The sequence below is a fragment of the Chrysemys picta genome, chromosome 11 (assembly GCF_011386835.1).
Source record: "Chrysemys picta bellii isolate R12L10 chromosome 11, ASM1138683v2, whole genome shotgun sequence".
Taxonomy (NCBI): domain Eukaryota; kingdom Metazoa; phylum Chordata; order Testudines; family Emydidae; genus Chrysemys; species Chrysemys picta.
In genome coordinates, this window is record NC_088801.1 from 55,705,460 (window position 1) to 55,728,567 (window position 23,108).

Here is a 23,108-nt window from a genome sequence, read left to right on the forward strand (position 1 = left end):
CACATATTAAGACTGAGACATTTTGGGGGGGAAGGAATTGGGGGGCAGGAGTTGTTTCCAGCAGTGTCTGATGATTGGGTGTTCTTATTTTGTTTTATGGCTGTTTTTGTTTTATTTTGCCTTTTAGCTTTATTGTTATCTGGAAAACTTTGAGAGTGAGGTATTTAATTTTAATTATATGACCACAATTTTATTTGTTGTAAGGGTACCCAGAGCATGCAATGGGCAGCAATTCAATTGTTATACAACTTTAACAAAACGAAATAAATACATAGTGTGACGTTGCACTCCATATGTTTTATGGAAATATGCTAATGAGTGTGAATATAATGTAACTGGAATATGCTTTATGCAAAAGGTCTCTTGTAAGATATCATTACAAAGCTTATAATCTACTGAGTGTGTTCATCCTATTTGTAAGAATGTATCATTCTTGTATCTGAAGCTAGAAATCTGAAGTATTACTCTGAGGTCCTATTGTAATTATGCAAAGTGTGGGCCATTAATGGTGGCTTAGAATCTTGATGGCTCTCATTGACTAGGACAATTGGTTGTGAATGGGTTTATTTTCCTGCAAGCCTTCCTGTGTACATGACTTGGGTAATGAAGAATGAGGTCTTACAGTGACATGTGACCATGATACCGGAATCCATCCACCTGGTGCTTTTCCATTTAGAAGGAGGGGTTGGGACCGAGAAAAACAAAAGATTCCCGCCTGGGGCCAAAGCTATAAAAGGGGGTGGAACAGAACAAAGGGGGCTGCCAGTCATGAGAAATCCCCTAGTTACCACCTGAGCTGGAACTAACAAGGATTGTACCAGGGGAAAGGATTGGGCCCAGACGAAGAAGGAGTCTAGTCTGTGAAAGAAGCTTATGAGGGTGAGATTTACCTGTATTCAGTTTCTTAATGTATTAGGCTTAGACTTGCGTGTTTTGTTTTATTTTGCTTGGTAACTTATTTTGTTCTGTCTGTTATTGCTTGAAACCATTTGGATCCTATTTTTTATACTTAATATAATCACTTTTGTTTATTAACAAACCCAAGTAAGTGATTAATACCTGGGGGAGCAAACAGCTGTGCATATCTCTCTATCAGTGTTATTGAGGGCGGACAATTCTTGAGTTTACCCTGTATAAGCTTTATACAGAGTAAAACGGATTTATTTGGGGTTTGGATCCCATCTGGAACTGGGTATCTGGGTGCTGGAGTTAGGTAACCTGCTGAGTGGTTTTCAGTTAAAGCCTGCGGGGGCATGGTTCAGAGCCGGGTCTGTGTTGCAGCAGACTAGCGTGTCTGGCTCAACTAGGCAGGGTCCTGGAGTCCCAAGCCATCAGGGAAAACAGTCTCAGGTAATTTCAGCACATCAGGTGACAGTCCCAAAGGGGCCTCTGTGACCGAACCCGTCACACATAGAAATACACTGAGGAGATTTTCACTGCCCCCAAATAAATTAAAGATTTGGGTGTGTCCATGACCCAGCTGATCCCATCTGTCATTCAGAGTCCGTAGTGTATTCTGTTTAATAAGAGTTCTTTTAGAAGTTAAATACTTTTCTATCTAAATTATGGTCTTGCAAAACTGAATGTGCTTATATGTTTTTGCTTAATCAAAGCCTATGTGAGGACGCATATATAGTTCTACTCTTGTTTCATAATCCCTGTCAAGTGCACTCTTAGCTTACAATTTTTATGCTTTACAACTAGGAATTAACGCAGCTTTTTCATTTGCCCCAAACTGGAGTCTACTGTTTCCTTTTAACCATAAACAGCAATCTGAGAAGGGGGGTAAAAAAAAAGCTTAACTACCACCATACTGGGTTGCAGTGAACAGCCCTTAGCCCTGGGCATTTTAAAGAAAACAAAGTCATATTTATTTTGGTAGCAATGTGAAATAATATTCTCTCTTGAAGTGGATCACCACTTCCTTTGTTAAAGTTCAACTTCTGTGTCATCAGGAGCTGCTCTGACAAATTTTAGCCCAGATGTAGATTAGTTGCACAAATAAAAATTATGATCTTAGACTGATTTGTGAAGGTGAAATGCATTCTGTTCAAGAAACTGAACTCTTACCTTCCTTTGTCATCTTTACAGTTGACAATGCTGGCATCTATGGCCCCAATGAGCAGTGAAGCACAATTTTCATGATCATTGATTCTATAAAGGAAAGAACAATTCTTTTTAAGGAAGAATGTCTAACTGTTTTCCACTGTGCCAATACCCATTTCCTTTCCCCAACTGACAGGACATTAGTATTTCTTTCTGTATATTTGTAAGGTGTCCCAATTAATTTTTGCTTTAATAGTACGGGCCTGATCCTAGCTGCTATAAATCAGTGTAACTCCATTACAATAAAATTGCAGCTACTATTTTGGATTTGTAAAAAGCAACAGAGGGTCCTGTGGCACCTTTAAGACTAACAGAAGTATTGGAGCATAAGCTTTCGTGGGTGAATGGCCACTTCGTCAGACACAAGATTTTGGATTTGAATCACAAAAGAAAAATAGACACTGGTCCTGCAACTGGCTGTGCACAGCTGATCCCGTCAACGGAGCTCCGCCGACACAAAACAAGCTGAAGGTTCAATGCACTGACTAAACCTTAAAGCAAAACAAAACAAAAACCAAACACACCCCTTCATATTCAACTGGAACACTTGTCAAAGTTTAAAATGGCTATGGGGAATCCTTCTCAGAAGTAAATCCGAACTAGTGGCCCTGAGTGAACTCCCCAAAACTTCTTTAAACCCTTTAAAATTAGTTTAAACTTAAATCATATGTCTGAGCCTAGGCAACACTCAGATGTGTGGGCTTAAGTGACAGTAACTTTATTCAAACATTTAAAGTATTCACAAAGTCTCACTATTTCCAAGGAGTTGAGAGGTTGGGGGTGGGAGGGCGAGAGGAGAGAAATAGCGGTCTGTATTTGGCAAAACATTGCAACACCAAGCAGTTTGTCTCCTGGATCCAACAGGCCTTTAAGCTGAGAAGAATGTTGTCCCCTTAGTCTTTAATGAAGTTTTTAATGTTTAAAAATATTAACTGTAATTATTATATGCAGCATATGCCATTTTATAGTTAATATAGAAAACTATTTTTTCATAGAATACTGTCACTTTTTAGTAACCTTTTAGTCAAGCCACTATTTCTATAGAAATGCTGTCATTTTATGGATGACCATGACCTCTATTATCTTAAACCCAAAGAAAAGTTTATTGAGTTTTGGTCCCTGTCTCCGGATTGCTCTACTGGGGAGAAGGAGACCATGTTTTTTTTTTTTAAAGTGACCATTTGGGGTTAAGATTTTATATATCAAGTTTCAGTCAGAAGCAGTTTTATTTTAAGCAGGTTTTTGAAGGGTTCTATTTTTTTTAATTTATCATTTTTATTATTAAAAAAATCAAGGTTTAGTTTAGGATGAACAAATAGATCATACAAATAGAAAAGCTGACAATTAACTAGAGAAGTGAGAGCAGACCTCTGTACATTTATATAGGATCCACACATTAATTATCTTCTCCCAGAAATGACTGTTCTACCAGCAGAATGAAGAGTTCATAAATCAGTAATTCTAAACCTCAGCAGGAATCATGAATGTGTCTGTTTGATTCTATAATTATTATTGATTTTTCTGCTGGCTTACCCCACTCAAAAAGCACATTCTTCCAAAATACTGCATATGCTTTGCCCTAAATTGAGCTAATTTTTTCTGAGTGTGACAGGCAAATTTGGAGCTGGCCTGTGGTAATTTATTGACAGTGTATGTTGGCCTAGTTATTGGGATGTTTACTCTGTGAATATGCTGGTTTAACTCAATAGAAGTCTGTCTTAAATACAGATAGGAAGGAGATGAATGGCTCAACGCAGCCATCTATTAGTAAACACTTCGGAGTTGTTAAGGCACAATGCCAGAACTGCCAGAGCTTTGATGATGCTGCCTCCATCTTCAGCCAACCTACAAAACTGGTTTTGGCCAGGAATGGCCAGAACCTGGCAAAACAAAAGAACAAAGAACTGGAGCAGGGTTTAAAGAGGGATGCTCTCTCTCGGGGCAGAGAGCGCTCCAGGGAACCAGACTCAAACCAGCCTCCTCCCCAGGAGCCTGCTGGGGGTGTCTCAGCATGCGAAGCCTGCTTAGGTCACCATTAGGGGATGCCTGAACTTGAGGTAAGGTAAATATTTGTGTAAACTTGTTTTAAATCCTTTTTTCTCTAATGCTGCACTCAGAGAGACCAGAAAGGGGACAGAAGTGCAGCTTGCCCTGTAATCGTGAGAGTGCAACTTCAGGCCATTAGATGAAAAGTGTAACAAATTCATTCAAACTGCAGTAATTCATATGGCTCTTGATAGCTCCAGTTTTTCACCACAAGGATATATACATTATCATCATCAGATCTAAAAATCATTTGCTAGTACTATTATCTCTACACCCAGCTAACTTTATTGTTCTCATACTACTCATTTTCTGGATATATCCTTAAGCAAAATAGTCAGATTTAATATTGATATTTCTACTTACACGGCACAGTGCAATGGAGAGAAGTTATTACCATTAAATTTGCGGAAATATTTCTGTTCCAATAGTACCTCTATGCAGTTTTCATTACCTACAAGAGATCAGATGATTTATTGTTATAAAAAAACAAGAGAATAGTACATTTTCATATTAAGATCACATGTGCACTGCATTTTAGCATTTGAAATAAGCTAGGCTGTACTGCATATGTAAGTTCTTATGCAATAAAACATAAGGCACGTGAGATACTTTTAGAAGTGCTGCGAACTAGACCGATATCTAATTTGGGCGCTTTTTTTTTTTTATAAAGGTCTCTTGTGTTTTCACATTGTGCTATGACACTTTGCAAAATAGTCTTTTAGATCTTCAGAGATGGTCAGCCATCTATCACTCTGTACTTAGAAGCTTAGTCTTCGATGTACAGCCCCAAACCACCCTAATGAGAAGCCACTAATGCAAGCCTGTTGTACTGTGTGTACTACAGTAACTGGAGGGATAGTCTCATGCACCAGTGTACAAGAGGTGACTCTTGTAGGATGGAATCCTAGTCTCAGTGATGTCAATGGGAGATATGCCATTAATGTTAAAGGAGCCAGATTTCATGCCCAGCCTCCAAGGGATGGCTCCAGTGTGCATCATGATTGAGGCATGCACCTAGTGGCTGACTCTGAAGCAAAGTTGCTGTCTTGCTGGAATTTCCCTGCCTTTTGACTTGAAGGATAAATATAGCAATTTCTTGCTACAACTTCAAAAGGCAAAAGGAGAGAATCTACATCTCAAACTTTTTATGCTGCTAGCCATTTTACTATTCTACTTCCTAACACTAAAGTTTGGCAAAAGGTATAAAAAGAGAAAAGCTTACCATTATAACAAGCCCAGTGCAATGGTGTATAACCTTGATTATCTTTGAAACTACAGTCCTCTTCTGACAGTGCAATCTGCAGTAATTCACTTAACCAAGTGGCATGACCATGAGCTGCTGCATAATGTAGAGGTGTCCTGCCTCTGGAGTCTTTACACAAGATAGATACTTCTTGTTCCAACAGCATTTGAACGCATTCCTCATGCCCAGTCATAATCTGTTAACAACAAAGAAGTGAATCAGCAGGTTGATATAGTGTCGGCACTGTGACAAAGGATTTGTGAGCTACGTGATGTGCTTTTGAATACTGGGTGGCAAGGTTGCGCTCCAGGAAATTGGTGAGAAGCAACTTGCTCCCGAGTGCCTCTTTATATTGAAAAGCACTAGTACCAGCTTCCAGTGTACCTGACCTCACAGTTTGAGGATGAACACCTCCAGTGAAGTCAGGTACAACTTAGACCATTAGGAGTTTATGGCTGAACACAGAGATTCTTAGAATAAAGGGTGGAGTCCTAAAGATCCTATTTGAGTCTAACTGAATGGGCGTCAGTCAAGAATGAAACCACAAATACTAGGGAAGAAAGGGTGAGTGAGGAGCAATAACAACATTACCAAAAATATCAAATATTTTAGAAAGCTGCTCCAGTAATCCAACTACTGCTATCACATCTGCTGCCTCTGACATTGATTTATCTCCTACAGTATTTTAATCATGTTCATATATTGTTATCAGTATGGAACAGAAGCTTTATGCAATGGTTTCTATTTTGTACAGGTATTTCCAGGACTCTTATGGAAAACTGTTCACTACATGGTCATATTGACATGTAACCCTATTAGCTCTCTCAGCAACTGCATCTTGACTGAGGAGCTTACTCCTAGAAGAGATTATATCTACCCCGAATCTCATTGCCTCCCACTCAAAATTTATGACTCACTTCTTTAACCCAACCTTCCCATGCTGGTTAATATTTTCATTTATTTACAATCATCTCTCCATTTAATACCCCTTTGTTCATAAAAGAAAAGCCATAACCATCAAGTTAATGTGCATAGTTAAGGGTCATAAAATTAATAGTCACCCCTCGATGTAAAGCTGTGCATCCCAGGAAATCGGCTGCATCTACAGATGCTTCTTTTTCAAGTAACAAGGAAACAGCATCAATGTGCCCATATGCCACAGCTAGCATCAGTGGGGTTCTAGAAAATGAGAAGTAATCACAGCTTTAAGAACACATGCCATTTCTATTGATAACTTATCCTTTGGGGAAGAGGGGCACCAGGAATTCCTGCCATTTTCCACCACCATCTTCATGCCCTATATTCATCTATATAACCCAAATTAAGGTACTTTTGTACAATTTTATTGTTAAGCAATGCAACAAACAAAATCATTATTAACAGAGAAACACATATCTGATTTATAGGCAGTTTACATTGCAGCATCATTCAAGCCAGTCCATGTTAAAAATTTGTTCTTTAATAACCCATGATTATAGCAAACTGCAGCAGAATATCAGCCTCATGATAAACCACGAAGCTCACTTGTGTAATCACCCCCCCGCCAGGTATTAAGGTAACTATTTATGTAATTTTTAAAAAATCCTGGGCAGAATTGTTTAATAAGTGGGAGAAGCCAATTGTATTCAGTATCTCATTTGCACCAATCATCCCTCAGCCAGACACTGGAGCAATATTTCTTCCACTTCTTTTCAAAATGGGATTTATTCTCTTTTTGCTTTAAGGTGATGGTTCAGGGACTGAAATTGATGCCCTTTAAAAACATGGCATTCATCTGTCTGTGTTTTCCCAGGTGAAATTTTAAAGCCATTCACAATTTCCACATTTAGAATATACAGTACTTGCATCCTCCCTCCATAAGTACCCTTTAATAAGAAGTGAAAACCACCATCATATACATCAACTCCAATGTAAGTGTCATATTAAATTAATACTCTGTCCAAATTCTCTGTCCCAAAAGACCAAGTATGTCCTAAAATATCAATGTTTTGGGAGGGATGAGGATCTCCCTAGAAACAGTTCAGAAACTTATCAGTTTTTAACTGAATTTAGCTTTAAACATCTCAGAAGAATTGCATAAAGATTGGGGTAGCATCTAAAATTAATAAGTAATGGTTTCCTAATGTTTATTCCATGGCTTTGATCGACTGAATGTGTACTTTGTAATGTTTGCCAAATTCTATGAGGAAAAATTGGACTGGTGCAGGAGATGTACACAGTACTATATTCAGTACTTCATACAAGTACCTATACTGTGAGCAATTTATGGAGCTGCCGTTCATATCACAGTACTGTATCGAAACAAAGAAAACTTACTGTCCTTTGGCATCTGTCACATCAGGGTTGTCTGCAACTTCCAGCAACAGCCGCAAACATGGTGTGTGACCGTTGATGACTAGAAAGAAACAACACATATTTACCAGTCTGTAAACATACGAAAACTTATGAAACTAACACAAGAACTGCAGTTCAGACGGTTCCATCAAAACACCTATGGCAGGGAGATTTATTTAAGGTGGGAAAAGACATTCTTCAATGACAGAAATGAACAGTCAGGTAATTTTCACTTAGCTTGTGCTAATGAAATTGTGCTCTTGGTTCTGACTGCAGCAAAAAGAGGTTTTTTGTTACATACAAAAATCACAAACAAGCAACGCAAAAAAGTATCTGATATTTTTTGAGTCACATCTGAGAAGACCCCTACCAAAGGAAGTAACATTTCAGAATCCTGCAGATTGGATGAGACAATACTTTTTATTTTTAATGCATTGGCAGTTACATGAGAAAATCTTATTATTGTTGCTTGGACCTCTGTATGCTGTTCCTTGGACACCTTAATGCTACATGCCTCCACAACTGGCACCCAAGAGGCGTAAGGACTGACTGGAGACACCCTCAGAGTTTGTCCCTACAAAACAGGGATGAGATAACATTGGTAGAGGAGTGAGGGAAGCTTGTGCTACTGCTCCCCACATTGTTCCTTGGCAGCGGGACATCAAGTGTCTCCCTCCACCCCCCATTGCCAACCTCAGACCTTTCGATGGCATAAGTATCAAGAATTCACCAATTCTCAAATAAATAATTTTTTGTAAAAGTAAATTTGTTTGTCTCAAGGCTAGTTTCTTCTCCCCGTTCCCTCCTACTTTCCCCACACCATTTGGCCAAGATTGTCAAAAGTGATTAGCGGTTTTGGATGCCCAACCGGGGACCTCAAAGGAGTCTGATTTTAAGGAAGTGATGACAACTTGCCCTCTGACAATCGGCCCCCTTTAAGAGGACTCAAACTGGGCACCCCAAATCACCCTCATTTCTGAAATTCTCAGTCTTTATCATCGAAAAATGGCTCTCTCTCTCAGTTCTCAACAGAGAGCTCCAATCTTCCTCTCATCCCTCCAGGCCCTTTCCTTAGCCAGTGGAGGTTGGATAAGACTCTTTGGATCCTCACAACACAGTTAGCAGGGGGTTACAGTGCACAGTGATTTGAGGCATTTTCTTGTACGTCAGTGCAGAGGGCTAACCAGAGCCAAGAATTCAACTTGAGTTTTTCCTCTGTTTTTCTAGTTTAACATTGGATGTCAGAATCATAGAAGATTAGGGTTGGAAGAGACTTCAGGAGGTCATCTAGTCCAACCCCTGCTCAAAGCAGGACCAACACCAATTAAATAATCCCAGCCAAGGCTTTGTCAAGCCAGGCCTTAAAAACCCCTAAGGATGGAGGTTCCACCACCTCTCTAGGTAACCCATTCCAGTGCTTCACCACCTTGCTAGTGAAATAGTGTTTCCTAAGATCCAACCTAGACCTCCCGCACTGCAACTTGAGACCATTGCTCCTTGTTCTGTCATCTACCACCACTGAGAACAGCTGAGCTCCATCCTCTTTGGAACCCCCCTTCAGGTAGTTGAAGGCTGCTATCAAATTCCCCCTCACTCTTCTCTTCTGCAAACTAAACAAGCCCACTTCCCTCAGCCTCTCCTCGTAAGTCATGTGCCCCAGCCCCCTGATAATTTTCATTGCCCTCCGCTGGACTCTCTCCAATTTATCCACATCCTTTCTGTAGTGGGGGGCCCAAAACTGGATGCAATACTCCAGATGTGGCCTCACCAATGCTGAATAGAGGGGAATAATCACTTCCCTCGATCTGCTGGCAATGCTCCTACTAATGCAGCCCAATATGCCATTAGCCTTCTTGGCAAAAAGGGCACACTGCTGACTCACATCCAGCTTCTCATCCTCTGTAATCCCCAGGTCCTTTTCTGCTGAACTGCTGCTTAGCCAGTTGGTCCCCAGCCTGTAGCAGCGCATGGGATTCTTCTGTCCTAAGTGCAGGACTCTGCACTTGTCCTTGTTGAACCTCATCAGATTTCTTTTGGCCCAATCCTCCAATTTGTCTAGGTCACTCTGGACCCTATCCATACCCTCCAGCATATCTACCTCTCCCCCCAGTTTAGTGTCATCTGCGAACTTGCTGAGGGTGCAATCCATCCCATCATCCAGATCTTTAATAAAGATGTTGAACAAAACCAGCCCCAAGACTGACCCTTGGGGCAATCCGCTTGATACTGGCTGCCAACTAGACATCAAGCCGTTGATCACTACCTGTTGAGCCGACAATCTAGCCAGCTTTCTATCCACCTCATAGTCCATTCATCCAATCCATAAATTTGTAACTTGCTGGCAAGAATACTGTGGGAGACCATATCAAAAGCTTTGCTAAAGTCAAGATATATCATGTCCATTGCTTTCCCCATATCCAGAGAGCCAGTTATCTCATCATAGAAGGCAATCAGGTTGGTCAGGCATGACTTGCTCTTGGTGAATCCATGTTGACTGTTTCTGATCACCTTCCTCTCGTCCAAGTGCTTCAAAATGGTTTCCTTGAGGACCCGCTCCATGATTTTTCTGGGGACTGAGGTGAGACTGTAGTTCCCTGGATTCTCCTTCTTCCCTTTTTTAAAGATGGGCACTATATTTGCCTTTTTTCAATCATCCGAGACCTCCCCCGATTGCCACGAATTTTCAAAGATAATGGCCAATGGCTCTGCAATCACATCAGCCAATTCCCTCAGCATCCTCGGATGCATTAGATCTGGACCCATAGACTTGTGCATGTCCAGCTTTTCTAAATAGTCCTTAACCTGTTCTTTCACCATTGAGGGCTGCTCACCTTCTCCCCATACTGTGTTGCCCAGGACAGCAGTGTGGGAGCTGACCTTGTCTGTGAAGACCGAGGCAAAAAAAGCATTGAGTACTTCAGCTTTTTCCACATCATCTGTCACTAGGTTGTCTCCCCCATTCATTAATGGTCCCAGACTATCCCTGACCTTTTTCTTGTTGCTAACATACCTGTAGAAACCCTTCTTATTACCCTTCACATCCCTTGCTATCTGCAACTCCAGTTGTGTTTTGGCCTTCCTAATCACACCCGTGCATGCTCGAGCAATATTTGTATACTCCTCCCTAGTCATCTGTCTAAGTTTCCACTTCTTGTAAGATTCTTTTTTGTGTTTAAGCTCACCGATTATTTCACTGTTAAGCCAAGCTGGTTGCCTGCCATGTTTGCTATTCTTTCTGCACATGGGGATGGTTTGTTCCTGCACCTCAGTAAGGCGTCTTTAAAATACAGCCAGGTTTCTTGGACTCCTTTCCCCCTCATATTAGCCTCCCAGGGGATCCTGACCATCAGTTCCCTAAGGGAGTCAAAGTCTGCTTTTCTGAAGTCCAGGGTCCATATTTTGCTACTTTCCTTTCTTCCTTTTGTGAGGATCCTGAACTCAACCATCTCATGGTCACTATTTCTCAACTGAAGAAAAAAAATTAAATGTAACCCTTACAATTTTACAGCTCTTACAGACCTGGAGAAAACCTCTCTCAGTTTAACACATTATGTTTTTGCAGGGCTAGAAACTGACAACATTTTTGCTTTTTTCATCTGTTGCAGGACTTGTGTTTACACAATCCACCAAATGGATGATACAGCACTGGATTTTTTTTAATTTTTTTTGCGGGTGGAGGGAGAGGAGTTGTTTTTAATTGCAATAATTTCTCCACCATGTGATCCTGTTCCCATCCTAACAGGAGAGTTGTTCCTTCTCACTGCCTGGTTTCCATGGGCTGATGCAACAAACTTTTTGTGCACAATGCCATGTCACATTGTGCTGGCTGAGAAACTTGTACACATCATCACGGCTTTAAATTGCATACCCAAAAATAACCTTCCCTGCTCTAGCTACAAAAATAAGAATTTCTCTGATATTTACCATTAAGTAATGGCATAGGCAGAACATGTAAACAACTCTGCAGTGCAAATGAGTCACCGCTTCACAGTAAAATCTCTCCTTCAGTAGGAACTAGAGAAATCAACACTTTTCACACCAATGTGTGAAAAGGGTTTAGGCAAATGATCAATAGAACAGACACTCCAAGATGTTACTTCTGTTAGCACTGCAGAATCCAAACACCTCTGTGAGAATGACCTCTGGACTCTGTATTAGCTTGTGCAGGTATAACAGAATTATGAACTACTTCTGAATTGCAAAATCTTTGATACTGGTAATGATTCACAAGCCGGAATGAATACTGCTTGTCCTTAACTCAGTTTGCAACTTTGGCAGTTCGAAAAATTCTGGGCCTGATTCAAAATTGCATTACTCTAATTTTATGCAGGCTTTGCTCTGTTGATTTAAACAGCATTAAACCAGCATAAGGCTGCAGAAAGGCAGAAGTGAATCAGGTTGTTTTTTGTGTTTTTTTTTTAACTGAACACACATGAGATTGAGTCACTGAAACACAATGAACATGGAAAGCAGCTATGCCATTTGCACAAATAACTTTCCAGAGTATGACCACATTTTAACGGAGAGAGGGAAACCTTCTATTGTGACCATCCTCATTACTGCAACATTACAGAGAGGTCAGGCAGACAATCCTTAAGCCCTGACCATGTTATACAAATAGAATCAGAGGTTTTTGGTGGCAGAGTAATTATGTTTTCTCTATCCAAGTAAAATACCAAACTCCCAGGGTGTCTTTTGAGTCTGCAGGAGCTGACTGTGAGCACAAGTCTTCACTAATGCTTCTGTCACATCTTGAAGCTATAATGATTTGCCAATCTCGGGTTGAATGTGCTCTGGTCTTTGAATAATGTGATGTCATTTAAATACAGCAATTTTTAAATGTCACAATTAATGGGAAGGAGTGTGGAAGGGCAGGACCCCCTCTGATTGTGCAACTCCAGATACCATGCTCCCCCTAGATGAAAAATAACAAAAGGCTAAGGCCTGAAGAATTTTAAAACATCAGTACCACAAGGCTCTGCCTCTTGAGCTAACATTACTGCTGAAGCTAATGGAGAGTCACTAACAGTTCTATCCTCTTTTCAGATGTTTAGCCACTAGAAGGTAAAATCATTGCATGATACTGAATCATACGTCCAACTTCAACCACACCACTTGTCTCCTTTACTTTTCTGAGACTAATCCCATGCTCAAAGGATAGTCAGGTGCTTAAGAACCTTTCTGACTTAGGCCTAAAGCTTTGAGCAGTTCTGATATATTCCAACCAATTGAAGAGAGTGGATGCAGTCGACATTGGGTGCATGCCAATACATTACAGTTGACAGGAAAAATAATATATTCAGGCTAAAGACTCAGCTGCAGGCTAACAACCTGTGCACTAGCTGCCTAGATGGCAACTTGGGACATCTCCAGCCCACCAGGAGCCTTCAACATGATAAGGCGGGACTCTGGTAGGTATAGATACACATTGAAAAATATGAGCAATAAGAAAACATACTGTAATTTTCAGCGGCTTTAATAGGGCATGGACTTTTTGAAAGAACTATAAACATATGGAAATAAAGCAGGAGGCACAATTTGAAGATGAGGTGAAAGGAAAGGAAATCAAATGACATCAATACTTATGGCAAACGTATACACAGAGCATGATCTCTCAGTGCAAATCTTATGTGCATACATTACATTTAATCATGGCGTTGTAAGGCGTATATTCTCCTCTTGCACCACATGCACTATTAATTCTATACAGGAATTAAAGTATGTGATATATCAAAAGGAAATTATACCCTTATATCTGCACTCAGGGCTGCCTCCAGCGTTTTTGCCACCCCAAGCGATGGAAAAACAAAACAAACAAACAAGCAAGCCGCAATCGGCGCGGCACTTAGGCAGCAGCTCCACCACGCTGCTTCATAATTCAGCGGTAGGTCCTTCCCTCCGAGAGGGACCGAGGGACCCGCCGCCGAATTGCCACGAAGACCCAGACATGCCATCCCTTTCCGTTGGCCGCCCCAAGCACCTGCTTGCTGCACTGGTTCCTGGAGCCGGCCCTGTCTGCGCTGCATTTTACAGTCTACACTCAGTGACACATTGGACAACCATCTAAAAGACACTCTTTTTTCAAAATAAAGATTCGGTGACTTCTGATAATCAGTTTGTGCAGTTGCCATACAGCTCTTCTTTGCTGCACTATGGCAATGTTACTATATGCATCTTTGATCCACAATTTAAGAAGGTCCAAAGCATATTGTTTAATGCAGAGGTGGGCAAACTATGGCCCGTGGGCCACGTCCGGCCCGCAGGACCGTCCTGCCCGGCCCCTGAGCTCCTGGCCAGGGAGGCCCAGGGGGCGGTTAGGGCAGGGGGGTCCCGGGAGGGGGCAGTTAGGGGACAAGGAGCAGGCGGGAGGTTGGATGGGTCAGAGGTTCTGAGCAGGGCAGTCAGGGGGTGGGAAGTGGGAGGGGTCAGATAGGTGGCAGGGGCCAGGCTGTTTGGGGTGGCACAGCCTTCCCTACCTGACCCTCCATCCAGTTTTGCAAACCCAATGTGGCCCTCGGGCCAAAAAGTTTGCCCACCCCTGGTTTAATGTATACCACAGGACAACAATCTAGGTTTTCCTCAGATACCGTTAAAATGTTCTGCAGACAAAGGTGAGCCACAAAATAGGCACAGCATATTTTATCTTGTGTTGCCTGTTTGCATATATGATTGCATTTTAAAAATTGTCAGAGAGATTTTAGAGATTTAGATTTTATTCTAAGCAGAAAAAACAGCTGCGCAGGAAGACAAGTAAGTCTGGCCCTGAAAACGAATCTATAGCAAACAATGTACGGATTGTATTTTGCCACTAGAGGTTGCTGTTAGACCATCTGAGTCCATCAGTGTGAGGCACGATGACAAGTAGGTTTATTGTTCTGTTTGTCAACTATACATATATTAGCGGGGAAAAAACCTGCATATACAGAAATCTTTAACTGTTAAAGAACAGCCTTTAAGATGTAAGATACCAATTCCATACTCTGTAATCAGAATACCTGACTTACTAAGGAGCACTCAACAAGCGAAGAAGAGAGAGAGAGGCTATTAACCCTTATGGAACTCTCTGGTTTCCAAGAAGTTTACTAGCTAGGTGGATAACACGTAGAACCTGGTGATTTTCTCTGGGTTTGAGGGGAAATAAAGGTGCGGGGGATGTGCTGCTGCAGAAGGTCACTGAAGGTTTCCGACAGTGGAAGGGTAGGGTGGGACATATCTGGAGTGAGTACAAACTACCTCACTTCATCATCAATGGGAATCCACCTTGATTTTCAGTCTTTTTTCCTAGTAAGATCTGCCTCATTACTACTTACTTCTTCATCTGATTCTCTAGCCTGAAACCATCAAGTATGAGGTGGGGTGGGGGAAAACTGTCATGCATCAGAGAAGGCAGATAGGTGTGGAAAGAGGAAATAGTCCTGGTGACTGGGGTCTAGGGTCAGTGGGGGGAGAATTGGAGCACTTCATGGTGACAGAGGGAAGGTTGAGGAATGGAAAGATAGTTAGCTCAAGTTCCTGGTAGCAATTCACTAAGATGACGTCTTAATGCTCCAATAGTTAATTAGGTTAGCAATAGCCTTCAAAAGAGATGGTAGCTAAGCAAACTTCACTACTAACCTCTGTCATGTTATAGGTTTTCTCTCTCAAGATAAAATACAACTACACTCACCTGAGGCATGGAGTGGGGTTCTTTTGGTGACATCATCTTTTACCAAGATGGAAGCACCCTGGCTGATGAGAGCTTCAACACATTCTGCATGTCCTTTAAAGGCAGCCAGGTCCAAGGCAGTGCGTCCTTTCTCATCCTTAATATCCAAGTCTACCAGAGACTGAAGAAGTACCTCCAAGGCTTGATGATGACCATTATAGGCCTAGAAATCCAAAACAGCTTATGTTTGGAATAAAGCAATACAGATCTTACTCACTACTCTCCTGACTGAAAAGCACAACATGTGCTGCCCAGGAATACAATTGTTCATTGCGATAGTTATTTGAACACAATGGAAACTATAGTACAGAGATACTTTATTCTGATGTTTCATGGTTCTATGGCCCTGAAACTCCCAAGAACATGTGGGTTTTCCCGCATGCCAGTGTGAATGGTATAGGAGGCCAGAGGGTTGCAGGTGCCTGAAAAAATTTGTTTTTTAATGACAGAAGAGGCCATAATGAACATCTAGTCTCTGATCTCCTACATGCCACAGTGAAAAGACCCTCACCCAGTCATTTCTGCATCAAGCATTATCAAATATATACAGATAGCTCATTGTAATGACACATGCAGGATATAAATATGAGAGAAGACACAGGATGGTGTAGTGTGCCGCCGAGGTATGAACAGCATGAGTCAGGCACAGCCACATTACTCAGAAGTAGCAAAGCCACAAATGAGTTCTGCATGCCAGCCCAAACAAGTGCTCATAAAACTTATACCCACACCATCTTTGTATATTCTTTATATGGAATGTCTTTTAAATAAAAAATATTTTAGATATTTAAAGTCAAATTTACTGGCATATCCTTCCACAGTCAGGCCAAATTACCTTATTACCATGAGTCCAATTATTGAGATCTCTATGGAAGAGAAAAATTCTAAGTAGTAAAATGTACAGAAAAGCTATTTCAATTACCTATTAATATTGCAGCTTTTGGCTCTCACATTTTGGGGACCTTCTGGCACTAAAAGCCAGAGAATGCTTCATTGGAGAAGCCTGCCTAGTGAGCTTCCCATTTACAAAGGTGTTTGGCTCTCATTTCTAACCCTGACAGCATGAAAGATAGTTGATGTTAAACCTCTCATTCGTCCTGTACTCTATGTTGCCTGTCCTGGTCCTTAGGCCAATGTGATATGGGTAGAGAAGAAAACAAAGAAAACTTCTGGCATCAGGTTGATTTTAAAATAAAATAGTGGCTTGCCAAAAATTGTGGAACTTTTTGGCTAGACATCCCTGGAAGGCTTTGTCTCATGCAACTTTGGAAGTCCACAAGAACGAGCCCCTCCTTTTGTCAACCTTCCCTCCAGCTCTTTCTTTTTAACCCAGAGTATTCCATACAAAAAACAGCTCTAAGAGAACCACTGGTAAGCAGCCAAAAGTTAGGAATTGCCAAAATTAAGTTTGTATGAGGTAGGAGGAGGGTGGAAAGGAATTTGAGTGGGAAAAAAAAAAGTCAAATGTTGATAAAATCCATGACTTTTTGCAAAATTTGCTGTCTTACATGAGATTTTATTGAATGTATCAATACAACAGAAAAAGAGGCTCCCTTAAATTAGTGAATTCTCTAATTGGAAACAAGAAGATATTTTCTCCCGTAGGCTTCTGACCCTTCAAGAATTATTATGCATATGCTTACTCTAGTGCTGTGAGTAGTCCCATTAAAAAAAACTACTCACAGTTGTATGAATTTAAGCATGTGCTTAAGTTTTTGCAGGATCAGGACTTTGTTTATTTTATTTTAGTGGAATTTTAAGATTCCACAGCAGCTTTCAGAAAAATAGTTGCTTCAAAAACAAGGTGCAGTGATCATCAGATGTCAGGTGTGTGCATATGCTAGGGAATCTGTGTATATCCACAGATAGCACAGATAACATGTCGTCTCATTGCTCATTCAGTTTCAAGAAAATTTAAATTAATCCCTGCCGAGAGAGTTTTGTGAAAAACAAACCACTGAACATGCATTACGAGAGAAAGAGCAAATTAATTTGAAACAAAGGGTTTGATACACTTCACCCCTTTTCCAGTTCAGACCCATTCTCATAAAGACTGTGACGTTCTTTAATTTATATAATATTCAAACTGATTTGTTGAATAATTTCTTCTAACAATCCTTGGGCTGTGATTTATTTCTGAGCAAGCAGTTTGCTGTAAAGTCAACATTTGTGCTATTTTGATTGGATATTGAGGTTACATGGAATGTTTCTGGTCTCTGATTGAATAAGACCAATTCTCAGAACAGGTTTCCGGTGCAAATGTTCAGTTATAAGCTTGAAAGTTTGTTTATATTTGATGTTTCAGGGAACATGTATGCCAGTAAACTCAAGCAAAAAAGAGGGATGAAACCAGCTGAAGCTTATTCATTTAAAAACTCCAGTGAATATCCATGAAAATTATTTGCAAGGTTCACCCAACTCTAGTGGGCATGAACTGCGCTGCTTATCATTGGACTCAGTCACATGCTGGGTTGTTGTTTTTTTGGTCTTTTATTGATTGATTGATTGATTGCATTAACATCTGCAGAGTTGAAACAATTCATGACAAAGACATACAAGAAGGAAACACAAATGTTAAAGAAAACAAAAAAAACCACCCACTAATAGTCATTGTAGTTCAAAGTCAAGTCTTATTTTTCATTTTAAAAATTATGACTTTCCAAAAATAGCATCAACTAAGGATTAAAGAAGCTAATTCTTCCCCTGCCTAACTCCTATTAACATTAACCGGAACCATACATATGTATCCAAGGGAAGATTAACCTGAGGACTCAGAATTTCCTGGCTTTTAGGTATGAACCAGACTATTAACCTTATTTAAAGATTTGATTGTCCTCAATATTTACAGCATACCTACTGGACCTGTTTTTTTTCTGACTCACATTGGTTTTACATTGCTGTAATGTGAGAAGGATATGGACCCCCAACATTCTAAGTATAATTAGTATGATTATACACCAGCAGTAATAGAAAAGATTTCAGAATCATATGTAGATGCAAAAAAGAATAATCAAGATTTTCTAAAAATGAGTTCCTAAAGTAAGGCTCCTAAATCCTTCTTTAGGGACCATTTTGAGAAGTGCTGAGCAGCTCCTATGGACTACATTGGGAGCTGCTGAATGCTCAGCCCTTTTGAAAACCCGGCCAAGTCAGGTATGTCTACACTTGGAGCTGGGGGTGTGATTCCCAGCTCCAGGTGACATACCCACGCTAGCGCTGATCAAGCTAGTGCATTAAAAACAGAATGTAGCCATGGTGGCGCAAGCAACTAGCCACCCAAAGTGCATGCCCTCAAAGACACTAGATGGGTAACTTGGGTGGCTTGCACGCTAGCTCAGTGAGAGCTAACACACGTATGTCTCCTGGAGCTGGGAATTACACCCCTGGCTTGAAGTGCAGACATACCCTTAGTTAGGTACCTTGATAAGGATTTAGGGCTATGATTTTCAAAAGAAATTCAATGTGAGCTGTGCACCTAGCTCCCTTACAATTGCGGGGAGGTTGTTTTGTTTTTTGTTTTGAAAATCCCAATCAAGGAAGCATTTTTTAAAATCTTGGCCGTAAGTCCCTTTCCAGCTGTTACAATGCAAGTCTACATTTCAGGTAAAGCTTACTTCAAAGAGGTTAAGTGGTTATTTATCCGATCAAACACTGAACATGTGTCATATACTTACAGCTAAATGCAAAGGACTTTTAGTAGCTACTGAATCTGGTTCATCAAAAATGTTGCTGGTTTTTTCCAGAAGCTAAAAAGAAGAAGAAGAGTTTTAAAACATCTTGCAAAACATAAACACTTCACAGCAACCTAAATAAAATCAAATCAAATCAGATTAAGAGTTACAACTTGTTAAAAGCAGGTTTACGGTTACTTTCGAGAAGACAGAAATATTTGCCATTTTTACTGTATACCAACTAAAGTACCAGGAACATTTTAATACTAATCTTCAAGAATACCCGATTTCTAAATATAAAGGAAAACACTAAGAATCCTACTTCTATACAAATGGCTTTACAAAGTGCCCAGAGTATGGGGTACTCTACTGTATGTAAAACAGATGTTATTTGTAGTCATCTGTCTCTGTTAAATAGATGCTAGATTTAAAAGTCAATCTGGTTCCCACTGAAGTCAAACCACTCACTGATTTTAATGGCAGCAGGATTGCCCCCTTAATTTGTTCTCTTTTGAGTGACTATTAACTTGAAAAAATGTGGTCTTTTAAAAAAAAACAAAAAAACCCCCAACTTATTCTTATATACACAGAGTCCGTATGTAGCTATGCTAAATGGAATGATAAAATTAGAAAACAGAAGTCTACGTGTGGATCTTTCCAGCACTATCATCACCTGTAAGCCTTCCTGGAAATGACCTCCTGTACTAACCAAATTCCTGTCCTAGCTTGACTGTTAGTCAGAGTGAGATAGGATAACCTCTGTCACTTCAAGTGTCATAAATTAGCAGGCAGACAAAAATATTTTGTTTGCAGTCTCAGTCATTTCCCATAAATACTTAAGGAAGGTTTTAATGAGTGTTCAGCAGCTTTTTGTTGTGACCTCACCCACAAAATATTTTCCAATTATTTGACACAATGAAGTCAAAACTAGTCTAAGCCCCAGTACGTTCTCATCCATGTTAAGAGTCCCACTGAAATCAGAGGGACGACTTGCATGAGAAAGGATTACTCACAAAGGAACAAGGGTTTGCAGAGCCGAGCCCTTAGCCCAAATTATGAATGATAATAAAACTGTAAGAAGAATGTACTGTTTGTATATGCTTATCAAAGAAGGAGTTACCTTTATAATGACACGGCCAGCACATCTCATAACTAATCATACTTACAGACAGCTCTCAAAGCACTTTACAGGCTTGTCAAGTGGGATAACTATTTGCCATCTGAATGGAACACGGCAGCTATTTAACAGCAGTAGCAACATTTCACTGGGATGATTATTATTTATATTATAGCACCTATGAGTTGGGGTCATGGACCAGGACCCAATTGTGCTAGGCGCTGTACAGGTAGAAAGTGGAGTCCAATAACTTGTCCAAGTGAAGCTGCCCAAGGGTGATGATGTGTTTGTATACAGTGCCACTGGTGTGCGTGGAATGTTGCATTACAATTAGAGACAGTTCCTGTCCTAAGGCCTTTATGATCTAAGATGAGTATGGGTATGACACCAAGAGGATGCTGGAGGAAATAATATCAGGTAAGAGTTGATGGAAAGAATGATGGGTAATTAATAAATTTGTGGGGCTGCAGAAGCCATGACAGTTCTTTTTATAGTTGTTTATTTTTATGATGTAGATAGATAGTTGAGGATTTGTAGGAAAAGGTGGGTTTCAAGGAGGAGAGGAAGTTTTGTGGCATACACAGGATCAGGGGCAACACTCCAAGCATATAGGGCAGCATGGAAGAAGGTATGAAGATGCTTGTATGAGAGGAGACGAACTGTAGCCACAATATCAAATGTTTCCCTGATGTAATGCCATTGACTTTAAGAGTTACACCAAGAATAAATTTGACCCATCATAACTATCCAACCTGAATCCCATCTAGTGTTAACAATCTAGTCAAATGCCACAAAGATATGTATATGTATAATTCTACTGTAATTTTAGGAAAATAAACTGATTTTATTTACAAATACATGGTTAGTGTTTTAGAAAATATTAAGATTGGGAAAGAAAAATATGTTCATGTTGGACACTGCTGATAATTTAATATTCATGTATGTTAACACAAAATATACTCCTTGCAGATATAGGCCTCAGTCATGCAATCTAAATCTGGAATCAAATCCAACTCTGATCTTTCAGAATATTGGGTGGTGTGGGGATGGGTGTTGGGTTTAGTTTTCCAGTTTGGGCTCATCTCTAATGCCTACTTTGTTTTCCTCTCTCTTTATAAAGTTATTTAACCATTTATGAAAAAATCTTTATTTAATAATCTGCATTTTTAAGGTGCCTTTTTGATATATCTATTTTCTTTGGAGAAATTTCGCAGTGAGCAGCCAATATATATACACATTAGTATTCAGCACCATTTTAATCTAAATATTTGGCCAGTAGTCCTCAGTTCCATGAGGCATGCTCTTGTACAGATGATTAATTTGAATTCCTATTTTCTCCAGTGGGTAATTAAACCTCTAAAAATAAAAGTGACCACTAAACTGGCTCCCCTGTCTGCTTAACACTTATCCCTTTTTAATTAAATTCCTTCCATTTATTGAACATCAAACCACTACATTTTGGGATCAGAACCTTAACATGGAAACATCTCCCGTTATCTATTAGGAGGCTCTAGAAGTCTTTGAGCAAGACAGATAATTGTCTTTAGAACAGAGCAAAAATAATTTGCAAGTTGCCAGAATTAAGGCTCTAGATGAAGAAACTGCAGGATTGGAGAGCTCTCACAAAAGGAATCTTAGTGTCTTAGAATTAAAGCATCTTAGATTCTGCAGACTAATCTTAAAGAGCTTACTCCTCAAAATGCTGAATTTATCCATCATAAAGTCAAGCATAAACCCAAATTTGATGGTAAACCAGGTAACTCTCGGGGCTCTCAGGTACACAGCCAAAAATACAAGACAAGAAATTTATAAAAGAAAATAAGCTTAAAAAGTTCAAAGAGATACAAGTAATGATTTTTGAGTGCATCTTGCTACGTGTAATTCTTCATACTAATTAAGGCTAAATTTCCTTTGGATTCTATAGAATTAAACATTACACCCACAAAACAGACAAAAATGGCCAGATCCATGTTACTGTGCAAAATGTCTCCGCAGTTAAGGTTTTGTCATTATTTCCATGACTTTACAATTTGTTCATAATAAATCACAATTGTTCATGTGCCTAGACAACTCGGGGGTGGGGAGAGGAGGTGGCATGACGACTTTAGACTTGCTCCCCAAACACACATTTTGGGATTCAATTAATAAATAAAGGAAACGGAGTTTGGAACATAAGTTCATTTATCTCACTTTAATAAAAGTGAATAAATTTAGTTATGGTGCAAGACTACTCACTAAAGCGATATTCAACAGCTATTATTTTATCTCTAGCTCCATCCCACCCTTCAAAAGAAGTTATCTACACTCCTGTTATTGTCACATTTGTCATAAGAACAGGTAAATGTAAAGTAATGGGTCTATATGGAGTGCATTTATAGTTCTAACTCCATAATGCATTCATCTCGCATTACACTTGTGCAGAAATTATATACAATTAGGTATTTTTTAAACATATGTGAATTTAGTGCTCATGAAAGGTGACAGACTGACAGCCCTGGAGACCAAAATGCTCTTAACCAACAGAACTTGGTTTGGTGTGGTTTGTTTTTTTGTGATGTGGACACTTGTCCACTGAAAACAGGACATAGATGAATGTATTTCACACAAAACCATCCAATAACCATCAGATGTTAGCAACTTTTGGTCACTACTGAACTGGACTAAAACCAATACCTGACTGTGAAAGGCTTCTCATATCCCATTTCTAATCCCCTGAGCAATCTAGTCCTTTTAGTAATCTAGCCTGTTTACTAAGTAGGCTTCTATGGCATTTAAGCCAGTGTCAATAACTTAACATCATAAAGGGACATTTTAAGTAAAAGTGGTGAGTGACACTTTTTAAAAGATTAGGGATAGGATACCCATGCTTTCTACTTTCCACATTTC

At 39.9% G+C, this 23,108-nt stretch overlaps 1 protein-coding gene across 17 annotated transcripts in view; it reads right to left on the reverse strand.

Annotated features, from left to right (window-relative positions):
• The window catches only part of ANKRD44 (ankyrin repeat domain 44), a 213,070-nt gene that overhangs the window by 17,799 nt on the left and 172,163 nt on the right, over positions 1 to 23,108 (reverse strand). For all 17 annotated transcript variants that reach the window (XM_042851682.2, XM_005294288.5, XM_005294289.4 and 14 more), the window contains 7 exons: positions 19,109 to 19,180; positions 15,396 to 15,597; positions 7,712 to 7,790; positions 6,457 to 6,574; positions 5,375 to 5,591; positions 4,516 to 4,603; positions 2,071 to 2,154 (listed from right to left, as the gene is read on the reverse strand). In XM_042851682.2, the coding sequence (XP_042707616.1) occupies positions 2,071 to 2,154; positions 4,516 to 4,603; positions 5,375 to 5,591; positions 6,457 to 6,574; positions 7,712 to 7,790; positions 15,396 to 15,597; positions 19,109 to 19,180 (860 nt within the window). The remainder of the gene's footprint in view (positions 1 to 2,070; positions 2,155 to 4,515; positions 4,604 to 5,374; positions 5,592 to 6,456; positions 6,575 to 7,711; positions 7,791 to 15,395; positions 15,598 to 19,108; positions 19,181 to 23,108) is intronic.